Source organism: Agelaius tricolor, unplaced genomic scaffold, assembly GCF_023055355.1.
Source record: "Agelaius tricolor isolate 1412-34295 unplaced genomic scaffold, bAgeTri1.0.p SCAF_16, whole genome shotgun sequence".
Lineage (NCBI taxonomy): Eukaryota > Metazoa > Chordata > Aves > Passeriformes > Icteridae > Agelaius > Agelaius tricolor.
This window is the reverse complement of record NW_027269276.1, coordinates 7,381,188-7,404,563: the sequence shown is the minus strand read 5'-3', so window position 1 is coordinate 7,404,563 and position 23,376 is coordinate 7,381,188. Positions and strand designations below refer to the sequence as shown.

The following is a 23,376-nucleotide window of genomic DNA, read 5'->3' as shown; positions in this document are numbered from 1 at the left end:
TTAGGAATTACTCCAAGCCACCTTTTTGTCTATTATTATACATTTTTACTATACAAAACTGTCTTCTTTTCTATCTCTCTCTGCACATTTCCCTGTCAAATGGAAAGTAAAGTTAAATCTCTAAAATCTGTACTCTCTTTTTTTTCTGCTTAATTTTTTTTTCCTTTACCCTTACCTGGAAAATGCACTGGTGAAACCAGTGAGAATTCTTCCAAATAAAGCTATTCATCAGCATTAGACATCAGAAAACTGGACCTCTTTGCCTACTTAAAAGCAAAAAAAAAAATATGCTATTGCCAAGATAAATTTAAAAATTTGAAGTTTAGGTAGCTGCTTTATTTCCAGGAATTGCTAATGGCAGAGTATGTTTTGAGTCAGGGCAATAGTCACACCTATAAAAGTGATTGGTGGCTGTTTGATATCCACGGTGTTTTTAAAGTTTGTCTCAGGCTTGCACATTGAGTCCAGCACTCATCTGAGTCTCAGAGTGACAACACGGAGGCTGTGGGCTTTGAGGGAACTGGATCTCAGCAGTGACCAGCTAGAGGAAATGGGAATGGGAGAATTAATGGGATAAAGCAGAACAACTGTGGCTGTAGGAATTAATGTTGTCCAGATTTATACTCCCCTACCAAACCCAAAAACCCCACAACCTAATAGGAGAAACTTGGAGAAGTCCTCAACTGAAAATTGCCTTTAATCAAATTATATCTTTTAGAGAATATTTGGATTAATTATATGTTCTAGGGCATGTCAAATCAGTGCCTGCAATCACCAGAACTGTTTTGGAAAGCTGGAAGGCTAATGCAGTGAATGTGTTGTAAGTGTTCCTTAGGACTCCTGGGACTGATTTATTTCAGTTTTTTTCAAGACCTGGAAGTACAGTTGGAGGCAGTAAACTGTCCCTGGATTCCTGCAAGGGTAGAACACACTTTACATGTCTTGTTCTCCCTGTGGTGCCTCTGCCTTTGCAGTTCTTGGGCTTTCCCACTTTTGCAGAGATGTGGAGGGGTTGAGATGGAGAATCAGAGTTCAGCTCTCAGGCTTTTGAGGGTTGGCAGATCTTGTAAATTGATAAGCTTGGTGACATTGACCCTGAACTGGATGACTCAGAGGCTGAGTCCATTCAGAGGACACAATGTCCATTGTGAGCATTGTGAGGAGTGAGGATGCAGCTGTGGATCAGCTGAAATGTGGTTACCTCATGCCTCAAAGATCTTGGATATGTTTGGGGCATAAAACTAAGATAACACATGAAGAAAGTCCTCCTAAGAAGTAAACCACAGAAAAAAACAACAACCCTGTGGAGTGTATAGAAGGTCAAACTCTGTGTCTGTTTATTGCCTGGGAAATGGCCACAAGAACATTGGCTAATAGATGCTTGCTGTGCTTATTTTCACAAGTACCCAACCTCCTGGATTGTCCCCTGCTCTTTTAGATGTAGCCGTGCCCTTTCAACCTGCCTGTGCTAGAGGGACACTGCCATGATCTGTGTTCCCCAAAAATGAGGAGGTGCTGAGCAAGCAAGAACAGCAAGGGTCAAATGCTGGCAGGGGCTTGTGAGTCTCTGGAAAGCAGATCCTCAGCAGGGTCTGTGTCAGCCTGGTGTTTGTACCATGGTTGGTTACATCCTCTTTGCTCCTTGCCACAAAGGTGGGGTTTCTGCTCTCACAATATAAGGGCAATGAAAACTTCCTTCACACAGAAACACAGAGTGGTTTGAGTTGGAAGGGACCTTTAAGATCAGCGACTCCAACCTTCCTGCCATGGACAGGGACACATTCCATGAGACCAGTCTGCTCAAAGTCTCATCCAACCTGACTATAATTCACCAGAGAGGCCTTTCACATCCCCTTGCCTGATGAGGTGCCATTCTTTGGAGCAATGCCTAGGTTTCTTAAGGAAAGCAGTAAGCCCTCAATAGCCTCTCCCACTGCAAGGGAGATCTTTATGGTCTTCCCTCAGACTATTTGCACCAGTCTATACCAGTTGATATTTTTATGATGTTTTATTTGAACTGCATTTTGAAAAGCAGAGTTCTTTCCCCTTCCCACCACAGCTGGACCAACCAGCAGTGCAGGGTGTGGCTGAAGAAATGTGCATATCATGCAAAACCGAGTCCTCCTGGTTTGTCTGCAATGAACTGACATTGCAAAGGAACAAAAGTCATTCAAACCAAAATTGCCCATTTGTCTTTTGTGTTTGGAGAAGTACACCATGTGTAGTCCCAACAGAGGCATCTTGCATCACGAGATGAATTTTGCCTTTGCACCTCAAGAGCTGGAAAGTCACGCGGGCCCGGGGAGTAACATTAAAAAAGCCAGAACCTGCCAGAAGGAATTCACAGTAAAGGGCGAGAGCTTTCTTCCTCGTGACTAAAACACCTGTCACAGCTGCCAAGACTCTGCTAATTACACAATAACTTTATTATATCCCACTTGGAAGAACAAACAATACTTGAAGCTCCAAAAATGAGCAGCCTTTAGACTAGATTAATGCAGGCAGAATGGCTGCATGGAGCCGGTGTTCGCCTCGTCCTCCCAGTAGCTCTGGAGAGTAAAATGGCTTGAAGAGTCCCTTCTTTGTTGCCAGTGCTACATAATAAAGTAATTGTGCAATTAGAAGCACATTACTGATGGGAGATGAGCATTTTTTATGCAGTGTAGGTAAAAGGCTGGCTGCTCTGAATAAGTTGAAAGCCTAACTGCAGCATCTCTGCTCCTTTTTACTCAAGCTTCTGGTAGTCCCTGGTAACATCCAGACAGGAGAAAAGGAGTGTCACTTGTTGAGTGTGGATTTTCTTCTCTTGTTAAAATATTGAAAAGGCCTCATGCAAGATTTCACTGTGGTGCCTACCTTGTCCAACACCAATGCAGCAAGAATGTCTGAAACGTGTATTAGAGGGTCTAATACCAAAATAAAACATAAGGCATAGATGGAAGGCATAGAAGCCTTCCATTGCTCCTATATTGCATGCCTTACTACTTTGCTTCATTTTCTTGCCTGTCTGATGGTGCTGTGAATTTTGGGGCTCAAGAGGGTAAGGGGAAGGTGCTGCCATTTGTGGTGATGGTGGTGGGAATGAGCCTGAGTTGGGCAGGATTTATTCCAGTACATTGTGGGTCCCTGTAAGCATCAGCCTGACTGAAGGGCTTGGTGAGTTTGCTCAGGTGAAGCTGCAGGAGAGTGAAAAGATGGGCAACGCACTGGGCAACAGACATATCACAAATATGGATTTCAGGTGAACTAACTCTTTGGGGGTGGTGTTTCTTCAGTCTAAGCCTGGTTATGATTTCTGCCAAGCTTGTGATGCCAGAGTATACAAGCACCACAGCAACTGCTCTCTCATGACAACCCTAGGAGAGGACTTTTTGCATGACTCACCTCTGATGCAGTGTCACCTGTAGCTGCTTAACCCTTTGGGATTTTTAGCCTGGTACCTCAAAGCCAGGAAGGAAAACTTGAGATGTCTTTCCTATGCTGTGAGCTTCCCAAAGAAACTAAGCCTGGGGATGGAACAACAGGCAGGAACGCTAGGACGGGCTGATGGCGATTCATCCATGAGCACGCGACCAACAGGCCTCCCTGTCCTCTGCTGTCCCTGACGGGCGTGTGTGCTGTTTGCAGGTCCTGTGGCAGTGATCAGTGGGGAGGAGGACTCAGCCAGCCCTCTCCACCACATCAACCATGGCATCACAACGCCCTCGTCCCTGGATGCCGGCCCGGACACGGTGGTGATCGGCATGACGCGCATCCCCGTCATCGAGAACCCCCAGTACTTCCGACAAGGTCACAACTGCCACAAGCCAGACACGTGTGAGTGCCCCCACCAGGGCTCAGGGGTGGGATGGGGGGCTGGGGGAAGGAGGGCGGGGAGGGAGAGGTTAAGAGGATGAGGAAGAAGAGAAGGAGGTTTTTGAGGAGAGTGGGTCTTGGTATGGTCCAGAAACCAAAGTGAATCTCAGGTCTCAGAAATCACAACATACATGTAGATGCTTCCAGAAAAGACTTTCCACTCTCACCTTCACCTCCCTTCACCCTCCCTCTGCCACCTACCCGTCACCTTCCCCACCCCTGCCTGAAAGTGCCATTCCAAGCCGGGCTCTTCCTCATCAGCTCCAAGCATGAGGTCCCAGGTGTGAGCAAGAGCCCCCTGGGAGCGTGGGGATGGATGTGACCCCTGCTTGGCTGGGGAAAGGACCTGCCTCCCCTTCCTCCTCCAGCAGTTTCCCAGTCATGGGGCTGCCTCTTTGGCTCCCCAAAGGGCCAGGGGGAAGCTCAGGATACATGGGCATAGGTGTGGCAGATGCCTGGAGCTATCTTTGTCTCCAGGAATTTTAGATGCTGGATGTCTTGTTTTTATGGGCTTCTGTAAATCTTCTGCATCTTTCCTGTATAAATTTGGTTCATGAACTGGGCTCATTAGACTAGCAGGAGGTGATCAAGTGTCCCTCTCCACGTTGTGTTTCTAAATTCTGAGCATAAAAGAAAAGTGCTGTGTAAAAGGATGCTTTTCTGGGAGTCCTGCACCACTTCCCACGCGAGTGGTGGGATGCAGCCTTCCCCAGCATGCGGCTCACAGGCGGTAGCTGAGCTCTCCCAGGCCTCTTACCAGCTCTGACATGCAAGCTGAGCAATGCAGGAGGTTTGGGTAACATTCCTCTCTTGCTATTTTGCATCCTTTTGGTGTGTCTTGGTTCCAGGTAGAACTGGAAGAATAAAGACCCTGCAAAACAAAAGGTGAAAGGCCCTCAGCTTGGGCTATCTCTGTGGCCCAGCCAGAGGCAGGGAGTGCTGTGCTGATGTCACCTCTGCTCTTCCCTTGGCTGCTACTGACTCACGGGGGCAGGAGACTGACCTCAGCCTCTGCAGACAGGGAGAAGGCCCATCTCCCAGCCTGCAGGAAGCCATGTGGCACTGAGTGCTCAGCCGGAGCACGCTGCTCCTGGCCTCCATCAGGGGAGGGGGAGCTGCAGCTGCTGCTCCCATGGAGGTATCCCTTGGGCAGCCCCCACTGTGCACCCTCGTGGGTCCTGCTGGCTTGTGCCCAAGCCCTTAGCACTGGCCTTCATTTGCCAGAGCGATGGGATGTACCCAAAGAACGTGCCTGGCTTTCCCTTGATTTTCATTTCAATGTGCTAAATTTGGTCTGTTTGTAGAGAGGGGAGGAGGAGGGCGGTGATTAGGCAGGAGTGGAGAAGCTGAATGTAGCATGGTTTTTCTGTGCTGTTAATTATATATTTTACATTTCTTATAGCACCTCATCTCAAAATGATTTACAAACTCTGATGGCTTGGGAGGGAGGGCTCCCCCGCTTTACATTTTCTTCCTTTCCCTGCTGTGCTGTCTCAGATCTCTTTAATCTGCATGCCGACCATTGCAAGATGTGGGTGCTCTTGAGGCTGTAGCAGAGCTTAAACCTCAAAGGATTAAGTTTTGCTCTGAGCCTTTGCCCTGTGGGACTTGTCAGAGCTGGATGGGCTGCAGGGGAAGTCACTCACAGCAGGATTTGACCTCAGAGCTTCACGGGGCTGTTTGAGTAGGATCTGAAGGGTTCACAGAGATGCTTGGGGTGGCATCTGGAGGCGCTTCTCTGTGAAGGGTGCCACAGGAGGGAATGCTCCAGGTTCTCCAGGACTGCAAGGCAGTGGGGCTGAAACCAAACCCCACAACACTGTTACTCCCTTTGGGGGATAATAAGAGGAAAACTACAGATGGGTGCTTTCATGTTGAAAACCCTAATATTTTTAGATTTGTCATTCATGGGGCAAAACCTTGACTCCTCAGGCAGAGTTGAATTTGGTGTGTGTTTTGTATTTTAGTCCCCAGGCTTTAACTTGGTCAAAAACTTCTGACTTTACTGGTGGCTTTGCTTGAGGCTGGAAAGTTTCATAATTCACCTATTAAATTAACCATGCTTTGGGGAGCTTTTGCTGTAAGGGGTTTGTTTGATCTGATGTGCTCTACTCAACATAAGCCCGGGCTGCAGAATATTTGTTGCTCCTGTTCTCCCCGTGGTTGTCATGCTGGAGGGTTTTTCCCTTCCCCTGTGCAGAGCTTGGACACAAACACTTCTCCCTTTGCTGTCACTTCTAAAGAGAGCTCCTCTGGGCTGGGGAGTGCTTCTATGCCCAGCTGAGCCTGTACAGATGCAAACTCCTCACTCCACCACCTCCCCCAGAGCTGCTGCCCAGCTGTGAGCAAAGGTGTTCCGTGACACCCAGCATCTCTCCTTTGCACTGAGCTGTTGCTAGAGCAACATCTTCAGCAAGCATTTTCCCTCTCCAGCATGAAGCTTTTCTCCTTCCTTCCTCCTGCAAGCACCCCAGTGCTCCTGGATGCTGCCTGGGTGGAGGACATGCTGATACCCAGTGCCGTGCTGCAGCGAGGGGAGCAAACTCTGTGTGCTTAATGCAGTATTAATAGTACATTGATGTGATATAGATTTCTGTCACCCTCCATACTAGCAAGCATCACTTATCACGCAGGGATGAGGGATGTTTATTCCCAGCCACTTAGCTCTGCATAATGGAATTGCAGCTGAGATATGGAGAGCAGCTCCCTGCCCGTGGAGCTGGAGGCCTCTCGCTCCCTCTGTGCTGTGCTGTCCCATGGGATCTTCTTCTCAATGTGTCCCCAAGGAGACAGAGACCTGTTCTTCACTGGGAATGTGCTGTCCTTGTGTTGGTGGGATGAGTGGCACAGGAACCAGCCCTCACTTCTGCCTTTCTGGGATTTTTGCAGTTGTCTCACCCTCTTTCTGTTACTGCCTGACTTAGTGCAGAGGGGGAACAAGCTTGACTCAGAATTCTCTTTCCCTTCCTGGGTGAGGGGTTCTCAAAGAGCCATGGAAGACACCAGCACCTCTGTGTTTTCTCATGTTGAAGCATTTATTTGTTGAGAAGATGCTTCCCCATCTCTGTGCTCTAACTCCAGGCCGTGCTGGATTTGCATCCTGTCCTTACTTCAGCTGTCCTTGGCCCTACCTGGAGGGTTAAGAAAAGAGTTTGGCAACGTGAACAGTCCAACCACAAGCAGGTTTCAGAAGAATAGGCTAAAACTGCCTTTTTCTCCTGATCTTGTGCACATGGAAGGGAAACCAAGTTCATATCTGCTTGGCAAAGAGCAACAGGTTGTGATGAGTTTGCACCTCTATATCTGGAAATAAACAGATAGAAGAGAAGAATGGGACTTGTGGCAAGCACAGCGGGCAGAGAAAGTGATGGGGATGGGAGTTTAGGGCTACATAACATCAGCCAATGGTCATACATTTTGGTGATGCAAAACATGATCCAGTCTACCCCCATTTCTGTCCAGAATGTGGCTGTTTGTCCTTCTGGGCAGGCCCATCAGTAACAGCAGCTTCTTATGTTACCTCCCTCTCTTGAAGTTCAGGATTTGAATTCCCAAAATTCAAGTTTTGCAATTATGAGTAGCTGGAGATTTCTGTGGTGAAATATTGGTAATGTTTCAGAAGAAACATTTTGGAAGGTCATTTTACTTTAATAATAGTAATTAAGTAGTAATTAATTCTAAGCACAATGCATCAGATGCAGATTAGTTCTTGGATCTGATCTCTTGAGCTTTACTCAAATGCCACAGCACAGTTTTGGAGTTGTTCAGTTCCCTTGTATTTCTCATCTAACAAAACAGGTCTTCTGGAGAATTACACAAATTGGAGACAAAAATCCAAACCCTGATGGAGAAAATTGATCTGGGGGGTAGATCCCCACCTGCATCCCAGCAGTGGATGCTCAGTCGCAACAAGTAATGTGAAGCTGAACTTTTGGGGCAAATTCTTTGATTTTGGGGGAGGATTTTGCCAGCCAGGACTGGAGCTGGCTGTGTTTTCCAGGACTGGCTCAGTCTGGGGACTGGGATGCATTCTCCACACGGGTGGAGCAGCCGTCCTTTCCTAGAGTCCTAATGAGGGTTTTTTTCAACCTCATTTATTACAGGCTGCCCTGACATAATTACATATTCAAAGTTAGTAATTACACGTATTCATGCTAATTAAGTAATTAGATATAATTACACTAACTGTAAATACGTGGTAATCGGCTAAAAAGAAGTACTTCAGAAAAAAAACAAGGCAAATCACACAATAAAAGCGCCATCAGCACTCTTTCACTCAGTACCCTGTCTTTATCTTTTATTTCAGTGCAGCTTAAAAGGAACATTGTGGTCATTTCAAAAATCATATTTCTTAAACAAATAGATTTTCTTAACTCTGCTTTCAATAGATCTCAAGAACTAAAATGAAAAGGATATTTACCCTTAGAACTGTTAATTTTTTTTTATTTGCCTAGTGTGTTTTGTTCATCCTGGGCATGGGAAGATAAAAAGTATGCAGCATTTCTATTTTCGGTCAGTTCATGGTCCCACTTTTGCCAAAAACAGCAGCAACATAAAACTGAAGTCATAAGTGCTTGTAGTTTTATTGCCTAAAAAAGAAAACTGAAACAGTTGGTAGTGGAAAAGAAACTTTTCCTTTTTTTTTTTTTTTTTTCAGGGACAAGATAATTTATCAAATATTCTTTTTATGTAATATAAATGTGGAGCTCAGGGTGAAGTGACAGCAGCACTCTGCTTCCCCGTGCCCTGCCTGGGGCCAGGCTCCACAGGTTTCAGTCCCTCACACAGAGCTCTGCTGTTTCTCCAAACTATTCTTTTCCTCTTGTCTCCTCTAAAATGAAGTCCCCAGGCTCTTCTCCAGAAGGACCCAGCTCCCATTATTCTTCTGAAGTAGGCACTTGTGGGTGAAGACTCTTCTGAGCTGGAGCTCTCATGGTCTCACAGTCTTGTCCTCCTCACTCAGCTCCTGTGAGGTATTTTAAGGGTTTTAACGAGGACCTGTGAGTAGCTGTTTACTCATTCATGTGTGTTTTGCTGCTCTGTGCTGTGTCTCCTCCTGTGCTGTTCATAGCAAAGCCTGAGCTTGTGGCTGGGGGCTGTGGAGGAGCCCTGACCTCAGAGCTCAGCTGCCAACAGGTGAAGGCATCGGGGGTCTCTGCAATGACCTTCTGCCTCCAAATTTCCCTCCCTTCTGGTTTGCTGTTGGCTCTCATGGAAACTGCTCTGAGCTCCAAGGTTTCATGTGAACATCCTGCAAAAGATTTGGGTATTGAAGAAGCCTTGTGGGCTCTGGCTGGCTGTTCCCAGAGCAGGTGTTGTAGGTGTCTGAAGAAATGTGTGAGCAACCAAAATTACTGCTTCTGTCCCCCCACCAGAGGAGAACTGAACTTCCCTTGTGCCCAGAATGACCTTCTTGTCCAGGCTGCAGCATCTGACCAACAGGAGACACACCATGGACAGTGGGACTTGAGCCAACCTTCCCAGCTCTCAGCTTTCCTGCCTGGAGCTATTTTCTGCTCTGCATCATTTCTTCTATCCCTGAAAGAGCAAGTGGAAGAAATAGCCACATTTTCCAGAAGTCCAACCTGCTTTTGCAGAAGTGGAGTGCCCATCCCACCTATTGCACCTGCACTTTGAGTTGCAGTCTCACACTTCAGACCTTCCTGCTGTGATGGTGCTGCAGAAATGAGGTTTTTTCAGGATGTCCTGGAAAGGCTGGCAAGATGCATTGCCTATACCTTACCCCTCAGCCAGCTCTGGAGATGTTGTCTGTGTGGTTGTACCATGCAGGAAGAAATGCAGCGTGGCTCTGCCCGGTCCCTGCCTGCTTTAGGAGGAGCTGAAGTGCAGCCCTGCTTGCTCCAGATGGGATGGGCACCTGACTTGGTTTGAGCACAAGAAGATCACCTCCTGCTGCTGTTTGGATTTTAGATCCATTCTCTGTTGCTTTAATGTGTGTTTACTGGAGATATTTGTACCAGCACCCAGAATCAAAGGGGGACCAGCAGGCTCCAGCCCTGGAATGGAGAAGTGACACTGGCAGCACAGCTGAGTGATGATACATTGGTTCCTGGTGGTGGAGATCCATGAGGAAGAGGAACCCTTAAATCCAGAAGAATGTGGCTTTGGGCTGCTGATGGAGACCAGCCTGTGGAGAGACTGCTGGATACAGACACCAAGGGCTTGACAGGGAAGTATTGTCTGGTACAAAACTCTGCTTTCTCCTTGCCTAAAAGCATCCCCACTGGACTGTTTAATCCTGATGTCTGTGGGGCTAGGAAGCAGGGCTGGCTCACCTGGGGCAATTTCAGGAAGGGAGCTCATGATGTGTGGACTGTCAAGAACTTAACAAGCCAGATGAGAGGAGGTCCTGACCTGTTTTCCTACTGGATTTGGAGTGGCTCTAGTGCAGCAGGCTGCTCTTTTTGCCTGGCAGCCTCATCCCTGTGCCTGTTGGGTTGGACCAGAGTGCCCAAGAATGCAGCATCTCATGGAGGATGTGTATGTACACCCTGACATTCCACCTTCTACCCAGCCCCCTGCTCATCTCATACAGGGAGATGAACTCCCACTCCTCTTGCAGCATTCCCTGGCTCCACACACACCCCACTGTCCCTGTCCACTCACCCACGGTCTGGTACAAGTCCAGGCTCATCATGGCAGGGTGAGAGGAGTGGGACACAACAGGGGTAAATCCAGGTTTACACTCCCTCTGTTACCAGCTGTGTGTCTGGGTCTTGGTGCTTCTCCCTATCCATTTGTGCTTGTGGTGGGCTTAAACCTGAAGGAGGTGTCTGTGCCAGAGAGAGCAGGGCTCTGTTCACCAGCCAGCTCTCTTCATGGGGGTGGTTTCATCCCTGCAAGACAAGAGGTAGCAACACAGTGCTCCACCTGAGGCTATTGCAGACTCAGGCAGCCCAGGTGTCAGGAGTGTGCTCCTAATGGCTCAGGGAGTGTGTGAATTTTGCTGTGGGTCACTGTAAAAATAGCTAGTGTGTGTATGTGTGCATGGGCTGAGTGGTGGTATTGATTAATTTTGGCCCTCATTTAAACATTTGTCTTGTTTTTGAATGAGTTTTTTTGTGGTTTATAATGATTGGCAGCTGGGGTACTTCTGCATTCCTGGGGAAAAGAGCATGTGCCTGTGGTACCTGGCCATGGGGTACCCTTGAAGGAACAGGAGTTCCCAGAGTTTGCAAGGACATTGTGTTGAGATTTTTTAGTCTCCCCAGGCTCTTTTTCAGGTTTAAAATCTCTCAGAAGTGTGTGGGGCCTCACTGTGATCAGGCAGGAAGTGTCTCTCTGGTTTGGAGATTGGAAGCTCTCATTGTTTGATCGTTGTCTGGTTAAATTGTGATTCCTACTTTAAAATAGCTGCTATTGTTTAGGAGTTGGAGCAGTTTTGCATGACCACACATACAGTAGGAACATTATTAGTGGTGCTACCCTGTGGGACAAGAAGTACAACCCAGAATGTAGCAGAGAACTTGCACGTCAGTAGAGGTTAAAGAACATCAAACCTGTGCTTAGTGCTGCTTTTGGGCTAAACAGCCCAAAACATCCCATTCAGTCCTGAAACCTGGGCAAAGATTCATGTAAAAAAATATTCTGCCTAAGGAGTTTCTTGTGTGGAAGGAGGCTTTTGTTTCCCAGCCTTGTGTGGTGGCTGGCTCTGAGGAGATGGGGTGGGCAGACAGGGATGGCTCCCAGCAGCACAGGGCAGGTGGAGCAGAGCACGATTTCTGCCCATAATAAGAATGCAGAAATTGTCATTTTTGATTGCTGGACACTTCCAGTCCAGCAGCATCCTGCAGTCTGTCTTGCTCTTGGTGTGTGCAGCCAAGGAGTGTCTCAGTGGGGTGAAGGAAGCTGCTCATGGAAGCTCCACTTCTGCTTGGGTGCTCCCAAAGCCCTGACCTGAAGCAGCTGCTTCTCACCGTGGCTGAGAGCAAAGCACTGTTGAACATGTTGAACAAGATGTGATTTGCTGAAGTGAACCTACCCACTGGAGAACCCAGTAAACCCATTTCCATGTGCAGCTGATGTAAGGTTTGTATGCAAGCATCTCGAGGTGAAAAGTACATTGGAGTCCCAGCATTGCTCTCAATGCCTGGGCTTGTCTCCCATTAAGGCAGGGTTTATTGCATAATCAATTTTTAGATTCCTGCACACTCATTCCTAAACACACTGCAAGTTACCTAGTGCTGAGCCTGGCTTGAATCTGTTCAAGCCCTCTCTCCCTGCCCCTCCCTGGATACATCTCTTTAAGAGATGGGAACAAACTGAGACTCAGTGAAAGCAAGAACATTTCTGTGTGTACCACACCCAGGACCAGGCTGTCCTGCTGTCTGCAGCCAAGCCTGGTCAAGATGGGTTGCAGTACTCCAATTAAGTGATGATTTACATTTTCATGTCGACTCAGCTTTTTCTGATGCTCATTCCAAGTTCCTTTGCTGATGCTGCAGCAGCACCTGAAGTTTTTTGTCACCACTGTGGGTCTGTAAAAATGTCACACCTTTCTTCCAGGCCTACTAACCTATTTTTTCTCACTGAATGAGAGCACTGAGTCTGAAGGCTACTATACCTACCTATTTTTTATATATAAATCTTATATATGTGTTTGATCTATTTTAAATGCACTGGTTTATAATGTATGGACACCTGTTCTTATCTTACTTGTACTTTTAACAGGTTTTACATCATCCTTCCCTGTCCAACCACCATACTCCTTTTTTCCCTTTGTGAGATAAAAGGGAATTTTTTTTCTCCTACAACACAAACATCTCTTAAATTCAGGACAAGCAGTTTCTCTTGCTCCCATAAGTGTGACAGGAGACAGCTAAGTCTCTTAAGTATATATGGCAAATTGCAATTAGAAGAAAACACTGGAACAAAATTTCTTTAGTCCTTGTCTCCCTTCTCCCAGCCCTTCTCACCTCTCCACCTCCCTCTTGCAGGATTAAGCCAAGCTAATCCTCAGATGAGCAAGATCTTGGGAAAGCAAAGAGCCAAGGGAGGAGAAAGAAAAATCCTTCACACTCAACACTAATAAGGAAATTATAGGCATCCTACATTATGAATTGGATGAATTTTTAATGGTTAGAAATGCAGCTGATTTATAATACATCCATCCAGGACTGCAGGGCCTGTTGCCAGCTAATAAATAAATGACAGGCTCTTTGTATTAAAAGTATCAGTCATTTTGTGTCTCTGTGCTGTAATTGATGAGGAGCATTGAGCAAGGGAGGTGCAGGCCAGCAGGTGTATGCAAGGGCAAGGACCTTGTGTTTCAAGCTATACCTGGGGGCTTGGCAAATCAGAAGGTTACAGCCCACTCTTCCAAGTCTTCTCTCAGATGGGCCATGGCTCCAGCTCACATTCCAGAACCAGGGAAATAAAGGACTTAGCTGGGGCTGCATGGTTTTGAAAGGTCATTTTAAGCCCAGCTTAGGGCCCTGTTGGACACGTCTCACGCTCTAGAACAAGTTAGTTACCCTGGACAGCAGGAATGGCTCCACCTGAGGTGGCTGCCCAAAGATTCCTTCCTACATGTGGGTTGAGGTGGGAGGCTCTGGGTCTGCCTTGTGTCAGGCTCCTGGTGAGGGTGGCGGAGATTGTGCCCTCCGTTCTCTCGACAGTCCTGGCCATTGGCACAGTCAGGGTGAGACGAGCTCAGAGTCAGGGATCAGCATGAGTTCATACAAACCCAACACAAATGTTCACACTGAGGCTGTGTTAAAAATAAATTCTGGGCAAATCCCAGAGATGGGGTGGGGTGGAGTGGGACTGTTCTGCGCTTGTGCCAGATCCCAGCAGAGCCCAAATGTCAGGGGAACGTTACTGAGAGCACAGCAGGCAGCTGAATATCTGAGGCATGGGGTAGATTTTATCCTCTTAATGAGGAGAACTAACCTGGCATGTTGTATCTACAATGTTTCCTGGAAAGAGGCATTTCTCCTTCCAGCCCATCAAGGGGCTGCTGAGCATCTTCATCTCCATTTTATGGATGAGGAGAGGCAGCTGGAAAGACATCAATTTGCTCAAGGTCACGCCAGGTTGCTGACAGCTAGCAGCCTGGCCCATGTTCAGCCCACTGGACCATGTTTATGAGTCCCCACCTGAAGTCCTTTCACAGCCAGTCTTTTGGAGTCAGGGGTTTAGATGGATAAACACATCCGTGGAGCTGTCAGCTGCATATTATGATCCCAGAAAATGGCAGTTCTGAACTTTTCCTGCTCTTTTCCAGATAGCTTACATCAAATTCTTCCTTTCCACCTTCATGGGGGCCATGCTACAGTCTTAATATGTTCTGCTTTGCTCTCTTGACTACTTCTGAAGAGACCTCTCCTTGCAGGTCTCATTCCACCTGGGCATTGCCTCCTCCAGTCATTGGAGTGTGTTGGAACCTGAGTGCTGGGCTCAGAGGAAGAGCAGTCATTTTTCAACTTGGCTTTAGTTCCTGGCTGCAGGAATTAGGCAGGGAGGCTGGGATGTGAGCCTGGCTGCCCAAGGAAAGCACTGCTCTCTAAGATGCAGACTTTCATCTTGACCTGGAGGAAGAAAACGCTTATTGCCTTATTTATTACATTTCCCCGTAGCAGTGTAAATACCATATCCATGATAGATATAGATCTTATTAATAATATAGAGATTTGAACTAAGTAATTGCTGTGCTTTTTTAATACAAGAGATCCTCAGTGTCGAGTGGTATTAATGATCTGTCTTGACATGGGCTCTGCAGAGGGCGATTGCAAACCCCAGTTCCGTGAGAATTTGAGAAATTGGGGGAGAAATCCTAATGTGCTGTTCATCCCCTCTGCTCCCTGTGGGACACTTCAGAACAAGTATCCTGTCTGCTGATTTTTTCTCAGCTTTCCCTAGACCCTCTAAGGACAGGAAGGCTAAGTGGGTTTTTGGGAAAACAAATCCCTTTTGTAGGCAGGCTGGGCTGGGCTGTCAGAGGAGGGAACTTTTGGAGGAAATGTAATACAAAGATCCTAGCAGCTCCCTGTGGTCACTAACAGTTCTCCAGACATTTCTAGAAGAGCAAAATGATTAGTTACAGTGAAATAGCTAAATTCAGGCGGAGGTAGTGATATTTTATGTGTCTGCTGATCTGAGCCTTGTCTCTTCTCTGTAGCTTTAATATGAAGCTCTCCTTTCCACTTGCACTCTGAAACCCTTGTGCAGCCATGCTGCTGTGTGCTGTTAAACAGGTGGCTATGTTACTATGAGAAATTCTCTATAAAGTCCACTCTTTAATGCTTTAGAATCTTTGGGGATTAATTTAAAATATTAAGAACTATAGAGATTTAACACCTTTTTTGCAATGACATTGCGGGGTGAAGGATAAGGGGATAGCAATGACAGGATGTGGTGTGAGTCACTTTGTGCCTTGCATCACTGGTGGCAGGGAGCTGGTAGTCACACTGGCTGGTGCTTCTTGCTCCCTGCTGTAGAGGTGTTGGTGCTACAGCTGCAGAGCTCCAAGGCCTCTTTAAATAAATGGAGCTGTCTGAGAAGGCTATGAATGCCTTTTCAATTTATTTTTTCCCCCCCAAACATACCACCTCAAGTCTGAGTCAGGCTGTTAACCTTTTTCATTCCTCTCTTTCTAGCCACTTCCCACTTTAAGGTTATTTCTCATCCTTCTTCCACAATCACCCTTTTTACAGGAATAAGGGCAGGTGAGACCAGTGGACTTTCTAGCTCATATTCTCACCTTGTCAGTTCAGGAGGAGCAGGTCTTGCTGAACTCTGTGGGCTGTGTGGAGCAGGGACTATGGGCTCAGATGTTTCTTTGATACAGGAATGGTAATTAACACTCTGTGCCCCACAGATAACTTTTATTGATCATCAGTTGCTTAATCAAAAACTCTATCACAGTTTGTTTCGATTATTTTTTCCATCTCTTCATCTCTGGAGAATTGTCTTAGCCAAAGTTAATGTACTCATTATGCAGTTGGGAAACCACTGCTACAGACTGCTATGTAAATCAGGAGTTTAGGAAGGTTTGTGTCCTCCTTCCCACATCTAGCAGGATGAATACAGTGGGTGCATATTCCTCTGCCTGATGGGTGAAACAGGCATGGAGGGAGTTTGGCTGAACTGGGCTTTGACCAGCCTAGGGTGGCAGAACCTGCCTCCCAGGTTGCACAGAGCCCAGGCTCCAGATCTACATGCCCACAGTCCTGGCACAGTGAGGAGCAGCCCTGCTGCTGTACCTGGTCCTGTATCTAAACAGATCTGAGCACCCCTGAAATCAGCACCCTGGGCCGTGCTGTTCTTGGGCCACAGCTGGAAACTCTGTGGACAGTGGCTTTACTCTCTTGAAAGCTGTCAGAACTCTGGGGAAGGGGCTGGGAGGAAGTTATGCAGCAAGTGGCAAAAATATTTCCCAACTTTTGCCATGTCTTTAATGACGAGCCCTGAGAAGTGTCTGGCCGGTTTGAGTGGGAACACAAGAAAGACTTGGGAGGGAAGCCCCAAGACAGGAGTGCTGCTTGTTGTGCCACTTCAAACTTATTTCTTACTCTAGTTATGATGGATGACCTGATATGATTAATTTTCCTTTTGTCTTTTAATGTTTACTGCATAAAATCATTCTCCTTATTCCTATACCCTGTCAGGACTACACACTCCATGCTGGCTATGGTGTTGCAATGTCCTAATTTGATTGCAGAGGGTCGTGTCCTGTATAATGTTGTCTCATTTTCTCAGTAGTCAATGCAAACTCAATTTTATTTTCTTTGAAAAGAAGGGAAGAGGAGGCAGGAGCCCAGAATCCACAGCTGAGCCTATACCTGCAGCACTTACCTTGTTGCTTGGCTGTAATGGCCCATGCAGTTCAGCTTGGATGGGACCTACAGGCTTGTTTTATTTATTTATTTTCCTGATGGTGCTGAAGGAGAGAAAGGATGGAAGCTACAGCAGAGAAGGGCCCTCATTTGTAGGTGCTGGCACTGCTGATTAGCCTCAAGGAGTCATTAATCCAACAGGCTGGACAATCTCTTGATGGAGCTTCTCTCGGGAGGGGAGGGTTAGCTGTGTCTCCCTGTGGGCCCTGGGTGAGTGCTCAGCTTTCTCCTCTTGTCTCCAATTAGATGCTGGGTCCCCTTGTCCCGCTGTGTTTCACCTGCCTCAGAGACCCTTCACCTGCCTTCCGCCTCTGCAATTCGCCAGTAGCTCAGAGGGGAGAGGGAGGGTCTGCTCTCAATTTGTGTGGCTCATTTGCATGTGAAATGAGCACGTCCCCTTCGGCAGAGCTGCCAGCAGCCTCCTGGCCCCGCTGCTCTCGTTCAGCACGGCTCTGACAGCTCCAAGGCTGTGGCTCGGTGAGCGGTGGCAGGGCTTGCTCATAAACTGGAAGTGTCACTGTGTTTTTGCAGAGCTCGTCCAGAAAATGGTGTTTTTCAGCAGCTCATAAAGGAGGTGTCAGCCTGGGATTTGGTCTGTGGAAAAAGAACCTGGTTTTGCGAGCTGCAGAGAGCACAAGCTCTCAGCTCTGGCTCCAGGGCCATCCCTGCTGGCTGGGATTGCTGCTGGGGCAAATTATTCAGCTGATGGTTTCATTGCTAATTTCCTCATGGGTCCGGGACTCTCTGACTCTGTTTTTGTCTCAGGATATTCCTCATTCTCAGCCCTGTCTTTTCTTGTCCTGTTGGGCTTTCAGTGGGCTTTTGATAGAAAATGGATCTGTTGTGGTGAGAGAGGAGGAGTCAGAGAGGCACTGGCAGCAAAATGCATGTAGCAGTTGAATGAATAAATCAATAGGTCTCCAGGTGTGCCACCAAACAGGCTCTCTTGTCTTGATCCAAGGATTTAGTGGGAAGAAGCCAGGCAGTGGAGTGGCAGTGGTCTCTGTGGCTGGACAAGGACCAAGAGAATAGAATTGTAAGTCTTGAGGACAGGAGGAGAGGGAGGAGACTGGACATTGGTCACTCAAGTGATCCTCCTTAGAAGAATACCAGGTTCCATGAAGGAAGCACAAATCTAGGCCTGATTTTTTTTCTCCATTTTAAAATATTTAATCAGAGAATCAAATATGAAGTCTGTTTAAGAGGAGGCTGGCACACGGCAGCTGGCTGAGTGTTGCAATCAATGTATCCGCTGTGGAATGTTTCCTGCACAAGTATTACATCCTCTCTCATTTACTTGATGATCTTTAGGGTGAATCAATCAAAAGATGCTGCACACAAATAGTTCAGCCTGTGATCTTGCGGGTGTCCATTACAGAGATATTTGCTCCATGTTAATGGACCTGTTGATTAACAAAAAACCTACCTTTTTTTAAATGGAAAGCTGTTACCTGATGGCAATTGTTAGCATTGGTTTTTCTGCCTCCCCACCTCCTCCCCAGCACAGCTCTCATTCTGCGCCAATGCAGGTGACTGCAACAAAACCCAGGTCTGCACTGCTGGGGAGGAGAGACTCACACCTCACCCAAGCAGATACCTGAGGAGAACCTTCTCTTGGAGGCTGGGAAGGGCAAAGAGAGACTTCTCTGTACTCACTGGGTGATTTCACCACTCTGTGTCTTGTCCTGTTAATTGTGTTTCTGCACCCATCTACCTTGGCATGTGATGTCCTGTTTGGCTTCAGGTATATCTGAAGAAGATGTTCCCCTGAAATCCCCATCAGACCAAGGCTCAGCAGCTCCTTGAGGAGTCTGATTGGGTTTTACACTAGCTGAATGCATGAGAAATTTTATTTGGGTCTGTAAAACTTCTAGTCTGCTGAAGCAGAAGTGTTCATTTTGTTCCTCTACAACATGGACACTTGTCAAGTCTCCACATTTCTGGGTGAAAATGTGCCCATGCTGCAGTGTTAGCTGTTGCTTTTCTGATGCTAGATGACAAGAACCCCAGCTGGAATTTTAACCATTAGAAGATCAGGATGGTGCCTCCTGCATAGATGTCCTTACCTTTGAAAGCCAAATCTGAGCAGACACAACCCAGTGATGCTTGAAGCTATGCAAAGGAGGGAGCAGCATACCCAGTGCTGCCAGAGCTCTGGTGTGGCACTGGGAGCACATCCCAGGCCAGAGCAGGGTGCTGAGCTGTGCCACACAGCTCCCTGCAGAGGCAGTCACACAGCAGGGCTGAGCAGCCCAAAAGGACCAGGCTGGTGCCTGTGGGCTGTGTTCAGCCTCATGCTGGTAGTTGCCAGCAGCTGTTCTGCTTTCTGGGAAGCGTGTTGGGATCTTTTCTGCTCAGCTGGAGGCTGTGAGAGCATTTGGTCCTCTCCCAGGCTGCTGGTGCAAAGCAGCCACTGTTCGGTTTGGCGGGCCAAGCATCGCTTCAGGCTCCACTGCAGAGGGGACCAGCCCCCCCCGTGTCACTTGTTTATCTCTGTCATTTATTGCTTCAAAACAGCTCACCCAGAGCTGTCCTTCCCACAGCTGGTGGGAGTCAAAGTGCCGAGGCTGTTAGTGGATTAGGGCAGCAGAGTGAAAACCATTTGGCGTTTCTATCCTGATTCTTCTGGGTGCCTTTAATTAGCATGATTGCTCAGCACAGATTTTGCCATGTTCTTTAGCTCCCCTGGTTAGGATAATTATTCCCCCAGCTCCTTTTGTTCCAATTCCTGATCGCTTACAAAGTCTCCTGTTAAAAGCCATTAAATCCGTAATGTGAGAGTAAATGTTCAGCAGCCGTTGTGCTCTCAGCCCCACACGTGTGAGCTCCAGCTCTCGGCCCCTCTCCTGCACTCCTCTGCTCCCTGCCACGTGCTCCGTGCTGTGGCATCGCTCCTCTCTGCTTCCCTCTCACGCTTCCCCCCCGCCAGCCCACGTGTCCCACGCACAGCGGGGTCTGTGCGCGCTCTCCTGCCTTCTGATGGTGCTTTGGGCATCGCTCAGCCTGGGCTCCTCTGTGCAGACGCACTTGGGCACACTCGCACACACTCAGGCACGCTCGCGCACAATCAGACACACTCATGCACACCCGGGCACACTCGGACACAATCACGCACACCCGGGCACACTCCGGCACACTCATGCACAATCGGGCACACTCACGCACACCTATGCACACTCGGGCACGCTCATGCACAATCGGACACACTCACGCACACCCGGGCACACCCGGACACACTCATGCACACTCGGGCACACCCGGGCACACTCAGACACACTCACGCACACCCAGGCACACTCACACACACTTGGGCACACTCAGCCACACCCCTGCACACTCGGGCACACTCAGACACACTTGGGCACAATTGCGCACACTCAGGCACACCCGTGCACACTCAGACACACTCAGACACTTGCACACACCTGGGCACACCTGTCCACACGCACACACACTCATGTACACTTGTGCATGCTCGTGCACACCCAGGCACGCTCACGCACACTTGGGCACTCCTGTGCACACTCAGGCACACTTGTGCACACTTGGGCACACCCAGGCACACTCAGGCACACCTGCACACACTCGGGCACACTTGTGCACACATGGGCACACTTGTGCACACTCGCACACACTCAGACACACTTGCACACACTCAGGCACACCCAGACACACCCGTGCACACTCACACACACTCATGCACACCCAGGCACAATTGGACACACTCATGCACACTTGCGCACACCCGGGCACACTCAGACACACTTGGGCACACCTGGGCACACTCGTGCACACCCGGGCACGCTCGCACACACTTGGGCACACCCGTGCACACCCGGGCACACTCAGACACACTCGCGCACACCCGGGCACACTCAGGCACACCCAGGCTGGTTTTGGGAGTGAGGCTGGATTCTGGGCTGTGATCTCTCACGTTTAGTTGCATGTGCAAACGTGGAGGTGCTGTTAGAGGTGTATGTTCTTCTGTGTTTTAGTCATGGTGTCAGGAGTTGTTGCTTCAAGGAGCAGCTAAAATAGAGGGGGAGATGTCCTAGCTGTGGTGGAAAGTAGGATTTTTGTTGATGATGGAGGAGAGGAAAGACTTATTTTTCTTATTTTTTAGTAAAGTTGTTTTCCTCTTTCTCAAGCATAAAAGCCTTCAATGGAGGGAAAATAGGTTTTGGATAGCTGTGTTCCCAGGAGTTTCCATGTTGCAGTGCCTCCCCATCTGGAGGCCTGTGAGCTCAGCCCCTTCACTGCCCCATCTCTGCTGATGTTTGATCAGCACATGCCAATGGCCCAAGTGGGGCAGACACACAAAGGCTTGCACAGAGTGACGTGGTGTGAAATAAGGTTGGGCTCCAGTGCTTTAAATGCCTTGTGCATTTAGGTGAGTTGATGTGAGAGGAAGAAGGGAGAGAGGGAGACTTATTTGCAGACCCAGAATGAAAATGGGGCAGAGAAGGGTCTGGCAGATGTGTAGTTTGTTAAGCTCAGAGCTGATTGCTTGAGCAAAAATTCACAGCTAGACCACTAGCTGGAAAAAGCTTGCCAGAAAGGATTCCTGATCCTTCCTCCCTCCTTTGAATGATGACCCCTAATCAACAGCAGACACACATTTTGGGCTTAGATCTTGAATTGCTGCCCTGCTGTGCCGTGCCAGACCTTCCCCACTCTGCATAGCTCACCCTCTGCTCTGGGGTGGAGTGAGGGCTTCCTCGCACAGCAGCAGCCCCCAAAAGGGCTCCTCACTCACCTCATCGGTGCTTTACTGGCTGAAAGGAACTTTCCAGGCATTTCATACATTCTCTTGCAAAAACCTACCACGTTTCATGTGTGTTTGGTGGGAGCAGAGCCCCTGCTGCAGAACGAAGGCTGCCACAAATGCCAGACACTCGTTTGGTTGGCACCATCCAAATAGTCCCACAGGAGCTCTGTAGTATCAGCATAAACCCATGTTTTTCTGTCTTCCCCTGGGAGAGCACAGCCTTCCCTGTGCCCTGGGGTGTGTGTTTTAGAGCTTGTGAAATACTGAAAGATACCAAGACATGGTCTCAAAACAAAATCTGGAGCTGGGAGCTCTCCCTTGGGAAGTGTAATAACACCCTTTGACATATTTTGGTGCAGAAGAGAACTTATTTTGAGAACCATCTATTGGGGCAATTATCAAGAGCTGAAGACCTGTGGTGGCAGCTTTGTTTCCAAAGAAATCAACAGAGCAGCAGCATTGGAGAGACACAGACAAAGAACAATAATTCCGGACAACACAGCATCCAAACAGCCTAAAAAAATCAACAAAATCTTGTTCCTCGAAACTCCCTGCTGCTCTTGCTGTGTTTTAGCCCTCAGCTCTTCCTGTTCCCATTTACAGCTCCTCTGTAGTGCTCAGTGCCTCCTTTCCTGCTGAGATCTCCTGTGCTCCTCAGTTTCCATCCTCGGTTTGTAAACTCCACAAAATCATGTTTTCCCACAGGATGTTCTTCCTGACACTTCAGACTCTCGGGCTTGTACAGCTCCTGGGCTTCCTGGAGGGCAGCTTTGGCCTTTCTAGATGACATAAGGTGCTGCTGGAGCAGATGGCAGAGTAAAGAGACTTGAACAAGCAAGGATTTATTCTGGGCCTTGATCAGCTCCTCCCACCCTCTGAAGAGCAGGAGAGCATCCCTGGCACTGCCTGGGCTGGGGAGGTCCCAGCTGCAGGCTGCAGCAGTTGTGTGCAGTCCTGCCCACCATCTGTGTCTCTTCTTGATGTCTGCTGTGATATCCCAGCCCTCTGGCTTTACCAAGCACTTCTGTCCCTTCCAGAGCCCAGAGCTCCTGCAGAGGATGGGAGCTGAGGCTGTTCCCTGTTGGATGTTCAGGACTGGCACTGGTTCCTTTGGAGACCTTGGAGAAAACGTGGTCCTGCTTTGCGACACCGTTTTGCCGCCTGTGTATTAAATATAACAGCTCCTTCCTCCCCAGGGAGTCAGTGAGGCATAACAAATTAATGTTTATGAAGCACTTTCCAGCTAAAAGGAATTTTTGAAACAGAGCTGTTGCTGTTCTAACTCAGGGGCTTCCTTTACTGGTTGGCTCTTTGATGTGGTGATCTGTGGTGCTGGTGGATCAGCTGTACCATAATTGGAATTAATCAACAATTAAGGAACACGAGCCCAAACCAGATTCTTTCCCAGTGGATATTCATTTCTGGGCACATTAGTCAGTGGTTTCAATAACTCTGTAAAATGCTTAGGGTAACTATTGCTATCTGAAGAAGCTGGGGAGCAGAGGCAGTGTCACGGGGACATGGATACCTGTCAGGCAAAGTGGAAATAAGAAGCTCTTGTAGCACTGTGCACTGTGCTGCTTAAATTGGCAACACTCCGAGGGCTGACTTGAAAAAAAAAAATTAAAAATTGCTATAAGAATATATTTGAAAACCAAAGTGATGAAAATGATGTATTACTTGCTAGGATGGGATCTTTCATGCCAGGTCCCTTGGGCTTTGTGGAGTGCAGAGGCAGTGAGAGTGCATGGTGGTGAGAAGTGGAGGCCTGTGGAGGCAGGGAGACAAGTTTTTTCCTTCCAGCAGCGAGAATGGTAGAGGAGAAGGCTCCTGGATGTGTCAGTGTGAGCACAAGGGGAGGCAGAGGCAGGGGAGCAGCTGGACAATGCCCACGAT

The 23,376-nt window shown here is 48.1% G+C and overlaps 1 protein-coding gene across 3 annotated transcripts in view; it reads left to right on the top strand.

The window, feature by feature from the left end:
• Window positions 1–23,376, top strand: part of NTRK3 (neurotrophic receptor tyrosine kinase 3) — a 218,569-nt gene that overhangs the window by 109,180 nt on the left and 86,013 nt on the right. For all 3 annotated transcript variants that reach the window (XM_071441298.1, XM_071441300.1, XM_071441301.1), the window contains exon 12: window positions 3,628–3,816. In XM_071441298.1, the coding sequence (XP_071297399.1) occupies window positions 3,628–3,816 (189 nt within the window). The remainder of the gene's footprint in view (window positions 1–3,627; window positions 3,817–23,376) is intronic.